The sequence below is a fragment of the Oculina patagonica genome, chromosome 7 (assembly GCF_052425735.1).
Source record: "Oculina patagonica isolate OP01 chromosome 7, crgOcupat, whole genome shotgun sequence".
Taxonomy (NCBI): Eukaryota; Metazoa; Cnidaria; class Anthozoa; order Scleractinia; family Oculinidae; genus Oculina; species Oculina patagonica.
Window position 1 is genome coordinate 2,361,761 of NC_135764.1, and position 12,124 is coordinate 2,373,884.

General features: G+C 38.9%; 2 protein-coding genes and 1 pseudogene across 6 annotated transcripts in view; 1 reads left to right on the forward strand and 2 right to left on the reverse strand.

Annotated features, from left to right (window-relative positions):
* LOC144659641 (cilia- and flagella-associated protein 410-like) overlaps positions 1-12,124 on the forward strand; it is a 28,093-nt gene that overhangs the window by 4,034 nt on the left and 11,935 nt on the right. For 2 of the 4 annotated variants that reach the window (XM_078520126.1, XM_078520127.1), the window contains exons 9-10: positions 126-249; positions 586-1,349. The exons of the other annotated variants lie outside the window; for them this stretch is intronic. In XM_078520126.1, coding sequence (XP_078376252.1) covers positions 126-249; positions 586-756 — 295 coding nt within the window. In that variant the 3' untranslated portion in view covers positions 757-1,349. Of the gene's footprint in view, positions 1-125; positions 250-585; positions 1,350-12,124 lie in introns of those variants that run through there. 4 annotated transcript variants of the gene reach the window in all.
* On the reverse strand, positions 1,497-2,853 carry LOC144659640 (uncharacterized). Its single transcript, XM_078520124.1, has one exon. It carries the CDS (start codon positions 2,732-2,734, stop codon positions 1,709-1,711), a length of 1,026 nt encoding a protein of 341 aa, XP_078376250.1. The 5' UTR covers positions 2,735-2,853; the 3' UTR covers positions 1,497-1,708.
* LOC144659631 (uncharacterized) lies at positions 2,754-9,909 on the reverse strand (annotated as a pseudogene). The gene is made up of 2 exons (XR_013571937.1): positions 9,565-9,909; positions 2,754-4,182 (listed from the first exon to the last, which is right to left on the reverse strand). The product of XR_013571937.1 is annotated as an uncharacterized LOC144659631 (transcript).

The following is a 12,124-nucleotide window of genomic DNA, read 5'->3' on the forward strand; positions in this document are numbered from 1 at the left end:
TTTCAATTCCTGAGTGAAGTTTGTGAACACTGGGTATCACCATAACTTTGATATACTCTGTTTTTTCAGGGTTTCACTATATCTTTTACTCATTGCTTGTTGTCCGTTGTTTGTTTTTATTACAGTAAGCTTCGGGCCCAGTTAGGACTAAAGCCTTTGCTGTTAGAAGATCAGGCCAATACTACTACAGCTATGACATCAACGAATGTCCATAAGAAAGCAACTGAAACTGCTTCTTCTAGCTCTCGGGTGAGTAGGTTCTTGAAATAATTGCAAAATATTCTTTGTCCACACTTAAACGTAAACGCATGCAAAAAAGACGCGGATTACTAACATTTGAACTTGTGGATCTGTTTATTTGTCTGTGAAATGAAAATACTCATACTATGGAGATGGTTCTCTACTTTGGAGAGTGTTAACCAAAATACACGTTTACATGCATATGTTTATGTCTTTGAATTTTGCATTCACAGGCGTAAACTTATACAGTGTAAGAAGTGTGAATGGGTCCTGAGAAACGCAAGCGGAAAACATGGATCAAAACATTTGAAACTTGTTTAACAAGTGAAATCTTTTTTTTTTCAGAATCAGAACATTCTGTCTGCAGTTCTAACACTGGTTCAAGAACTAGACCGCACAAGCCTTCTAACTCTTCGACAAGAAATTGACCAACAACTACAAGATCTTGACGAAACGGAAAACGAGTCACAAGATAGAAATCCACAACAAGAGGAGAAAGAGGCATTAGCAGACTAGGGAGCTATTGGGCAGCTTCGTTTACCGTGAATGACTAAATTAATTTAAAGCAGAAAACCATCGGTTTCTGTTCAAAGCTGCAACATACAACAGCAAGAGGACAGATCGTGTTCCAACCAGGCATCTTTCAGTTTAAGTTATCGGTATCTTGTGGAGATCAAATACGTGTACAGAAATTTGTGTGATTATGTGAATTGTTTCATTTACGAGGCGTTGAACTGAAAATCAATTGAACTACAAGCTTTTATTATTTTATAAACTACTATGCATAAATGGAAATCCGTCAACAGTATGATACTGCAAAAAAAGTGACAAAATCAACTTGGTGTACCTTATAATAACTGAAAGTGGAAATTCATCTTCAATAATTACTAATTAATTACTGTAATTACATAATAAAGCTAATGTTATATTGTGAAATTATAACTGAATTATACCCTAAAGCTGGCTTTTCATACAAATACGATCCTTGATGGTTTACAGTCCCTCAATAAGCTACAAAACATAAGTTGTGCTTTCTGGCAAAGCTGTATTCTTTATAGGTAAAGCTATGTAAAGAAAAACTACAATAAATACACCCTTTTTACACTAAACTTTTACAACTATTATTGCATTTCAAATGCTTACTATATATGATGCTACTAAGTTACCCAGCACTGAACTAATTGTAACACGCATTGAATTGTTTAACACGCTACATACTCACAGCAAGTGGTAAACCCTGTTTAAACTGGTCCTACATGGAGCTGTACTCCTTTATTTGGCGTCCCAATATGGTATGGTTTTAGGGCTTTATTTTTGTCTTAGCCGGGCAGTAATTTCCCTCTTTTTCATCTTAAACAGTGTATCTTTACATGGCCTAATGTCTTAAACAGGATATACAATACTCCAACCAATTTTGACCAATCCAGACCCCCATACCACTGTTCTCAATTCCACCATTCCTATCATTTTATACCACCCCTTTCGTTTCTACTGTGTCTTCCATGTCCATCGCCCCTTTTTTTCCTGCACGGCGTTTATTTCCACCATCCCTTTCATTCTCATTAATTTCAGCTGCATTCTCTTGTGTTGTTCCTGCACATACCCTCCCCGAATTCACATTACTTTGCACTGATTCAGCACTTATAAACATGATAACAAATGCACCCATGAGTAAGGCGAAAGAAGACAAAAAATGCCAGAGGTCGTGCCAATCGAAAAACCCAAAAATTTGGCATTCCTCGTTGTTATTACGCGACTCTTCCGGAGATGACGTCTTGTCCGTGGTAGGTAGGGCAAGGAAAATGGAAACAGCCCCTGCCAAAACACAAGCCGTGATTACGATATAAAAGACCTGTAAAATTTCCTTACGGGTAACTGCCGTGCGCTCACAAGTGCACTTATCTGAACAATTACACGTGCGTTCACATTTGCAACCCTTGCAGCACAGTGCGAATAGCTTTTGCAGTATTTTAGTTTTGGCACTTACTGCAACAATACTCTCTGCAATACAAGTAAACAGAAACGCTTGAGAAAGGTCTCTCAGAAAGTACCACAAAAATATTAACAGGGGAGCAACCAAACCACCCATGATGAAATAAAACACATTCCAGTAATTTTCAGCAGAGTTTTCCTTAGGTTTTCTACAACAACAAAAAAAAGAACAGCAGTCTTTAAACAAATTTTTAAATTTTTCCAAATTTTCAAATTTTGGAAAAACCCCATTACGAATTTTAAGCTTATGGAAAGCCCAGAAAACCAACGCGAACCACCAAATTATCAAAAATGTGAAAAACACCCCTTGCAATGCTTTGCTTAGCCCTGATTCTGAGTGATAGAGTGAACCAAAATAATTGAAGATGAAAAGTGGCACTATGAAAAAAAGGAAAAAATTTAAAGCACCTACTGGGGATTTTACTCCGTCGGAGTTAGGGCACTCATTCAATTCAATTCCATTATACAACAACAGAACAACTAAACCTGCAATTACAAACATAAATGCAGAATCAAACTGGAACGTGTACCTACTTGGGCACAAATGGTATAGTGTAGAAAACAATCCCTCGAACAACAGCGCCCAAGCAAATGAATACCCGATGGAAAAGGAATACTTACTTTTCCGTGCCTGTGCCTTTAAAGACTTCTTTTCTTCATCTCCAAAAGTATGCTTTCGAACACCCCCCTCTAGATAGTGTAGAGTGATATTGGGGCATATATCGAACACCCCCCTCTAGATAGTGTAGAGTGATATTGGGGCATATCATGACATGATCTGGCAAGATGTCTTTTCGTTCATCGTGTGTTCCTCGAGTGGGAAAACTCTCAAGATTTTTACAGTACAGATACAGCTCTGTTTCCATGTACCAAAGACAGACAGTTAAAATAAAACCATGGATTATGTAAGCTAAGTTACTTATCATTAGGTTAAATGGAATATCATGGCTGCTAACTCTATAGCAAAAGTCATTGTAATAACAGCTATCTCTATCACCCTCTTGTATCATTACGTACCAGTTTTCAATGACATACTGACCAGCACCGATCATTAATACGAAACCCGCAATGCCCGTAATATAAGAGTAGGTTTTTGGACCACCAGAAAACCAGTAGTTGTATGCTACCTTCAGCATTGCCAAAATGAATCTCCCAAATCTTTTAAATTTTTTTGAGTCACGATTATTATTGCCCTGATTACCAGGTGGAAAGTCCTGGAGCTCATTATTTTTGTTAGCAATAACTGTTGCATTAGGTGTATTTGTTACTACAAGAGATTCTTTAAAAAGCCACATTGCAATGAACGACACCAATACACCTCCCGCTAGTGATACAAAAAATAAAGTACAAATTGGTGTTGCATAACTGTAATCAAATGACTGCGACAGTTCAAGAGCAACGTATTTTGATTCATTGGTTTTTAAAGTGCCTGTTGCGTCCTTGAGTGCTATTCCAACGTACCAGCTAGAGGTGGAGTCAGTTAAAGGCGGGACAGAAGCTTTGGACAGGGTAATACGTCCCTTCTTTGCAAAGGAAAGACGAAGTGACTCCTTGGCTTGTAATCAACAACTTCTATGTTTTCATGGACATCTTGATAGATTTGCGAGACCTTCAAATAAGCTGGTACATTTGACTGGGAAGTGACAGTTATGTCAAGTTGTGTATCTGAGATACCTTTAGGCGGACTGAACTGGAACACGATCACACTGTCCTTCTCGAGATTAACAGTCTGTGGTGTATTCAACGAAATTTCTGATGGAGTTTGAGTTACTTCAACTGCAAAAGACACACCACTTGTTCCCGTAACTGACATGTACTTTTCCTGAGAGGTTTGGACTGAGCGTGGAAGACTAACGGTCAGTGTGTTCCAGGCAGGGGCAGGCTTTGAAACGTCCACATGACCAAGCATTGATGATCCACCCGCTTCATGCAGAAAAATGTGCAGGAAACCTAGAGGAAGAAACGAAAGTGCAGGGCTTATAATAGAATATTAATGAAACAGATGAAAGCGTTTTGTAGTAGCTCAGCCTGAGGGAGTTAAGCGCGAGGAAAAGCTAGTGAAAACAAAAAGAGGTGTTGGGGCCTTTTTCAACACTTACTGTTCTTTGCGCTACCTTCCAACTGACAGAAACAAATGCCTGGAACAGACTTGTTTGGAGAAATAGTTTAGACAACTAAGGACCTTAATTTTAACGCACAAGGACCATAAGGTACACGGCACAGAATTTCGAAATGTCTTGTTTTATCGCCAGAAAATATGAAATAAAAAACCTATATACATGGTAAAAAGTTAGCATTACATGCAGGTCTGCAGAAACCAGACACCAATCAAGAAGGCAAATTAAAATACGTCTGAATTCTGCGTTGCATTGTATGCATCTTTTCTTTTCTTTCATGCATTTTGTTTCGCAAATTGTATGAGCCAAATTGGCATGATGCGATTTATCCACGATCTATCTACATTCTGAACCGTAGCTCTTCCTGAGAAGTCGAAAACAATCAAACCAGTCTAAAATTTTTAATTCACAAAATAGATTCGAAGAATACAGTCAAAAACGCTATTCTGATCCTGATGATATGCGATATCAGTCATTTGATAGCTCGATAGCTGCAGATCTAAAGTATTAAAATTTTGCATATTTAGGGACCGGTCATTATTTATCGCCTGGGGGGGGGGGGGGGGGAGCGGAGGATTTTGGGATAAACATGGTGAAATTTAGGTGATCCCCCCTTTAAACGTTATTCCATGAAGTGATCCCCCCCTCAATACTATTGATCACTTTCGTGATCCCCCCCCCCCCCCCCTTGATGTCTTTGCACCCATTGCATATTCAGTTACCGGTTATGGAGCCCTGACAAAAATATCTTCTGCCAAACCAACACTCCATGAAATTGAAGATTTTTTGTAACAGCATAGCCAACAGATTAACGACTCTGTTTCGTCGCAAGTAATCTGGGTTCAGGAACTAGCTGCTTGAACACTGAACAGCAAATGCGATGGGCGCTAAACATGCTAAACATAGATCTAGAGGAGCCGTCAAACAAAACGAATAGTTTTCCTAAAGAGTGAGAAATACGGAGTGTACCAAAACATTAATAAGTTCTGAAGATGAAGTATTCAACATGACACGAGCATGGACAAAGAAAAAATCTGAGTCCCCGACGGGAATCGAACCCATGAAATCGAACCCTGAAATGAACCCAAGTTCATTTCAGGCATAATAAAGAGTTGCATTCGAAGGCGATAAGTTCGCCTATTTAGTACCCGAAACCTGAGAACCCTGTACCCGGAACCTCAGTCCGCTACTATAGGTTTACAAGAGCCGGACCAATCTCTAGGAGAGGCGCCAAATGCTTCATGTTTAAAGCAGCTACGTCGCGGACAACGCAATCCCCATATTGAAAAAATTGGCAAGTTTGTTGTTTGTAATCCGTCCTAATCTTCGTCAGTCGAAACCAACCTCGGTTATTTTCGCATTTTTATTACTCCTTTGTTGTTGTTTTTTATGTTAGAAAATTATTATTTTGAGGTTTCCTTCCGTTTGAAAGTAATCAAAAAAATTACGTAGACTGCCGTGACATTGCTCCTTTAAACAAACATGCTATTTCACAATGTTTCAGTTATCATGGGTTCACAATTTAGAATTCACCTGTCATGTTCAAAGATGAATATTAGCTAAGCACGTTTTTAAAGGAAAAATATAAAAGTGTTTAACACAAAACGTAACGTTCTAGATATAAATTGAAATGTACACATTCCACAGTGTATTTTGTGTGCTCTCAAACTTTCATTATCCAAACAGATTTGAGTTGTCCTGCATCTGATTCCTCCCATAATTTTCAATGATCCCCCCTTTTGGGCTCTCAGTTACGACTGATCCCCCCTTCTGTTCATCTATAATTCAAGTGAACCACCCCAAAGGTGGATCACTTACCCCAGGCGATAAATAATGACCGGTCCCTTACAACAACAAAAAAAAAGTACTACAAAATTTAGGGAGGAGGCCACATCAGCCGTTGCTAGTTTTGATTGCGATAGAGACCACAAATAAATCTTCTAAACTCTGTTTTAGCGACTGTGACGTTTATTCGGGGGCACGTATTAAAGCCAAAGAATATGAAATTGTTTTTCTCGTAAGCTGAGTTTCTTCGAAAACCTTTTAAGGACAAAAACTAAACTAGGTATCTAAATTTAATATCTCTTCAAGTTGTCTCCGCACAGGATTGGCAATAAAAATTTTTGGGAGCGAGGTTTACTCACTTAATCTTAATTTTTTATCAACTACTGTTCTACAGGACTGCAGCAGCATCTGCTCACTGAAACTAATCATTAGATCATTACGGGACCGCGGGAGCAGTAGATTTCTACCGTTGCAGTAGGGACTCGCTTCTAAGTTTGCCGCCCAGGCTGCGTTGATCCGAAAGGAATTTTTAATCAGACTCATACCCTAAGACGGGTTTACTTCTACCAGAAATAGAATTAAAGGCACTATAGCGGAGGAAATGTGGTTCCAGCTATGTTTTAACGGCCACGATTTGGACTTCATAGCTATATTTTTATGCACACCGGTAAACGCGTATAATAGCCTGCCAGCAAGCTCTAAGCGAGAGCTTGCTGGCAGAGAAGTCCGTTAAATCGTTTAAGGCTAAATTATGTAATACTATTTTTAACTCTCAGAAAACTAATGGAATTTTTTAATTTTTTTCCCTTTAATTTACTCTTATTATGATTAGTCGTAGTATGTTTGTAATTGTAAGTCCAGTTTTATTATTTGTAACCATTTTTAATAGTAACTTAATTAAGTATTTTATTGTAAATAATATCATATTTTAGCATTTTATTGTAAATAATATATTTTTAGCATTCTAATTATTTTAAGCTGAGGGCACCAAGTTTATCAGTAACTTAAGTTACTGTCACGGGTCACCCTCATTAAATAAAGTACAGTCTTTCACTTTTTCACTTTCACTTCACTTCATATCTTAAAATTAAACACGCGCTCGAAATTCGGCGTTTATCGAGAAGTACTACACAGATCAAATCGTGGAACATCTCTTTCGGCACTGTGAAGAGCTGGCAGGTCAGCGATAAAAAGGCTGTTTCTGAGGCCTTGTTAGGGCGAAGGGGAGGGGGGGGGGAGGGTACTTATGTTTCCCCGTTTGAATTTTCAACCTTTTTATGTCGCAATTTTGCAAGGTTCTCATGACGTTCAACGCAAGCTCACAGATTATATGCCTCAGAGGGTTTAATGAAACTGTCTCCTTTATTGCACCACAATGTATACTGACCTTTCCGTGGCGGATGAAGCTCAAACAGTAGAGGTCACGAATCGTGGTGAAATCCGAGACTAGCGAAGACGCGAGACCCTTGTTTGAAAATCCGAGACTGAGACTTGAATACCCGGGGGGGCCCCCACCGGGCTTGAATATTGCAGCCATTATCGCAGCAATTTTTTCTACTTAATAAAGATGAGAAAGAAAGTATGGAGTATGTAATGTATTTATCGAATTTTATGGTAGTGCTATTCACAAAAGAGAGGAGACACATCCCTCGAATCGCGGGCTATGCCGTCCGCCATCTTGAATTTCATTCGCAACATTATGTTCATTCTGCCCCTGGGAGCAGAATGGCGTTCTGTCCATTCCAGAATAGGAATAGAAAAACGCGCGCATTTCATATTTTGACCATTCTCATTCCAGAATTGTGAATAAAAACGCGCCCTTACACAAGGCATAGAACTTTAGGATCTGGTACTTCACTGCCTCTGTAATTTCACCGACAAAAATCATTTCCTCGATTCGCATTCGTCAGGGCTCCCGGTTGTCGTTATTAATAGTGGACAACCAGCTGGAATATCAAATTAGATCACAAATTCGCTTTCTAATATGATCAGTACTCCTGACCAGCCGATGCAATCTCTGCACGTTTTATTCCCCAGTGAGAAACACGCCGACAGAAAGTTGATCAAAGTTGTAGAATGATTTTGCAATTTCAAATAAATACTCGGCTACTAGCTATCAAATATGCGCTTCCTGGAGACTCCCACTAGCTTCTGAGTCGCTGATTCAACCTCGGTACATTGCAACCCAAAACCTATTAGTCCTCTTTAGGAACCCTTTTAATAGATACTAAATGTCAAAGAAATTTTCATAACTTGTTGATAATGAAATGTCGAAAACAATTTAATTTATGGCTAGTCTGCCGCACCTATGATGAGTTGTGGCGCGGCCACTGCGGCTCAATATTCCTAGGCCAAGACGACTGACAAAGGGCAATTTTCGAAACTAACTTTCGCGTGGCCTAAACAAATAATTATCTGAATAAATGGAAAAGACTTGTTGCTATTCATTAAGGCAAACGTATATAAATTAGTAATGAAACTGGGATAAAACTGCTCATATACTTGAAAATATTTAGCAATTAAAATTGCTTTGACTAGCACTGGTTCGAGATAACATCAAACTTAATCACCCAGTTTAGCGATTGGTTTGACCACTAGACTGAAGAACACCTCGGGCGATTCGTCCGGTCTCGATCGACTGGTTTCTTTGAAGGATTGCGATAAACGACAATACTTTTAAAGCTGTGCACTGTCCGAAAAACACGCAAATAGAATAGTGTACGTGCTTTCAAGGCACCAAATTTTGGGTTTGTTTCAAGTCAGCAATTTCAAATCACTGGAGCCTTTATTTTCTATCAAATGTTATGCTCTATCAAATGATATATGATACGTTGAAGCGTAACATTTATTCATAAACAGAAAAAAGAATATATTAATAGGCTTGGGAAATTGGTTGTGATTTCGTCGCAAAACGTCTTACTCTAACTTCAGTACAGAAACCTAGTTTACTTGTCCCCACCTAATTTTTTGTCTGATTTCCCTCGCTTTTTCTTGAGCATGACAATATCAATCGATCATGTCTGATTAAAAAAGCCAATGTCGCTGGCCACTTTGCTTTTATCTTTGTCGCTGTCGCTGTCGTAAATCCACAGCAGTGGTCTCGTCATTCGTTGTCATTTCAGTACCTTCATGTCGCCGTTTTAGAGCCGTGTCCCCTGTCGGAATTTATCTCTAACAGGTACTTGACCATTATGATCAAGGGAGGTCTCTTGGGAAGTATTTACAAAGTGCTGAACAGAAAAATTGCACCAGAAAGCGGCAGCTCTCCAAAACTTCCAAAATTAAACTACGCAAAAATTGCTCAGAGAAAAGCACATTGCAACGAAACTTTCACATTTTTTCGAGCCTAGTAGCCTGATGGGTCACTAGGCTCGAACACAGACTCAACAATATATATTCTTACATTATCAAAACGTTAACATATCCTCACCAGTGGAGTTGTCATTCCTCTTAGCTCGCACTTGTAAAAAGCTAGTGTCTGGTTTGTCCATCTTCAAAACGCAAAAGCCGTGCAGGTTCGTGTCATTAGAAAGTCTACCCGTGAGTTTTATCGGTGTAGACGCATTATGGTTTTTCAAAACAGTCATGCCTGACGAGCAGACTGCTTGAAGCTCTCCGCGAGTTGTAGAAAACCATGTGAATGAAACTGAGAACAAAAGGATAAAAAACATCTTGAAACGCGAATCTGGTCTTCGTGCTCGTGCAGATCTATCTTGATGCGCTCTTTATTTCTGCTCAACGGGAGACGCCTTTAAACATTTCTAAAATGCTTGTGTTGCTACCAATAGTCACTGGTGTTGATTTGTGTTTAGCCAATTGAAATGCAAATACAAAGGCGGAACAATCGGCAACAGAAAATGATAAGAAACTTCATTTTTGTACTCTGCAGCCTCTAATTGGTCATCGCACAATAATATGCCAAACTACACGCTCTTCTAATTCGCAATGTAAGACTGTTGACAGAATCGGTTGCTAAGTCTATGGTATTGTCAGTGATAAATAACGAGTGATTGTTTGAATGTGATTAGTTCTTCGACGCTGATCAGTTCAGACTTATCTGTCGTGGTATCTTTATCGCGTGGATGTAGTTTTAGTTCACCCCACTGAAAAACGTTGACCTATAAAAAGCATAAACCATGAACGATACGACTGTTCACTAGGACTGTTCACAGGTTGCATAAATTATGCTCCAAAGAAAGAAATATCTTGATTATCAATAAATGGAATATTACTAAGCTTACCAGCGCTGTATACCCAGAATCTCAATCAGTGCATGTTATTGTTCATGGTTTATGCTTTTCACAGGGTCAACATTTCTTTAATTAGGTGTATGCTGCTTTTGTGTGTCAAGATTGTATACATGCATACACAGACACTGCAGACACAGAGAAGGCTTTACTTCACTTGCTTTGTTTAATTAACAATTCAAGTAATACTTGCCTCTGACACTGTGAGCCAAGCGATTATTTCAGTATTTCCTCGCAAAGTAGTAGCTGACTTCATCGGAAACAGTAACTTTCGCGGGTAATGGGCTTCTATTAATGGACTCCTGGCTCCTGCCCGGCGCACAAACGAATCAGGCAGTTTTTCTTTCTATTTTTTGGAAATTTATTTCCTATTAAAGTGGAAGTATGAACAAAGGTAGATAAAATAGTTGCTGAGTGTAAAGATAATTCCATTCCCTCAAATAAACAAGTAATTTTACTTTTTAAATGCTCTGCATCCGAGCCAAATTACTTTGACAAATGGCGCCGACAATTGACAAGTCTACATTTCCCTGTTTTCAAACACTTAAATTATAGAACATTTTTTTGAGTAAAGCTTCAAAAAAATTTATTAAATCATCAGGAGTGATAAAGTATTGAACTTTAAGCAGTGAAAATTAGAACCGTATCTTTGCCGTGAGTACTCCTCCCTCCGTTTTTTTTTTTTTGCAAATTTCTGTCGTTTGACCGCGGTCGAGCCTCGAGACTTTGTGCTATTTGATACGCGCGTGAGCGTGGTATCCCTGTGGCTTGGCGGGATCGCGACGAAGTCTCGTCCCAGTCTCCACAACACTTGTGGAATATGTGCAAGTTGCTTTCAAGCGTGTTGACCTGTCATTCTGCTAAATTTTCAGCTTTATTGTCTCATTTGTTGCCAAGATATCTTGTCCATTTGATCGTGTATAGGTCATACAGGCCCACATGGTATCGATAGTTTCAAATTGATGCGTTCTTGAGACCAAATGGCGTGAAAAATTACCGTGATGGCGAGCACAAGTTGGCGTATTGATGACATGGACGGAGGTCTTGATGGTGGTCTGGCCTCGGAGTTGTTAAATCTCTCTGGCTTGGGCAATGAATATGGAGCCGAGGGAGCATACAACATGAGGTATGGAAATAATCTTTGTTAATTAATGAAGAAGAAAACAGTATGCTTGTTTTATTTCTCCAAGAGATAGGCGTGAAAATATGAGTTGCTTGATCATACTGCAATCGACACTTTAATTAAACATTTTGTTTTCAGTTTAGAAAGTGCTGTTTATCTTTTTTGTTTTTTGATTAAGGAATGTGTATTTTGCATTTAGAAATAAAAGCTTCTTACTGGATTAAGTTTGGAAGCACTGTAACGATTTGTGTACTGAAGGCTTGTAAAGACTCAGGAGATTGTGGACATTAGAACTGATTCGTTTTAATGAGATCGCCAACCCTAATGTCGCACAACAGGGAAGCCCATTGCGTAACAATAAAGTAATCACATGACAATCATGGGGCATCTCGATACACCCTTCCTCTTATACAAAAATGAAGAACAAAACACAATATTTCGACATTCCCTAAATATAGTCCAATGCTCAATGTCATTGCTGCTAATCAGTGTCCCATGTTCCATGTCATAGCTGCTAATCAATAAATGCTCAATGTCATTGTTGCTAATCAATAAATGCTAAATGTTCCCATCTGCATCTAAATCAAGGTGTAACATAATCATTCATCCAAGATGGGGGG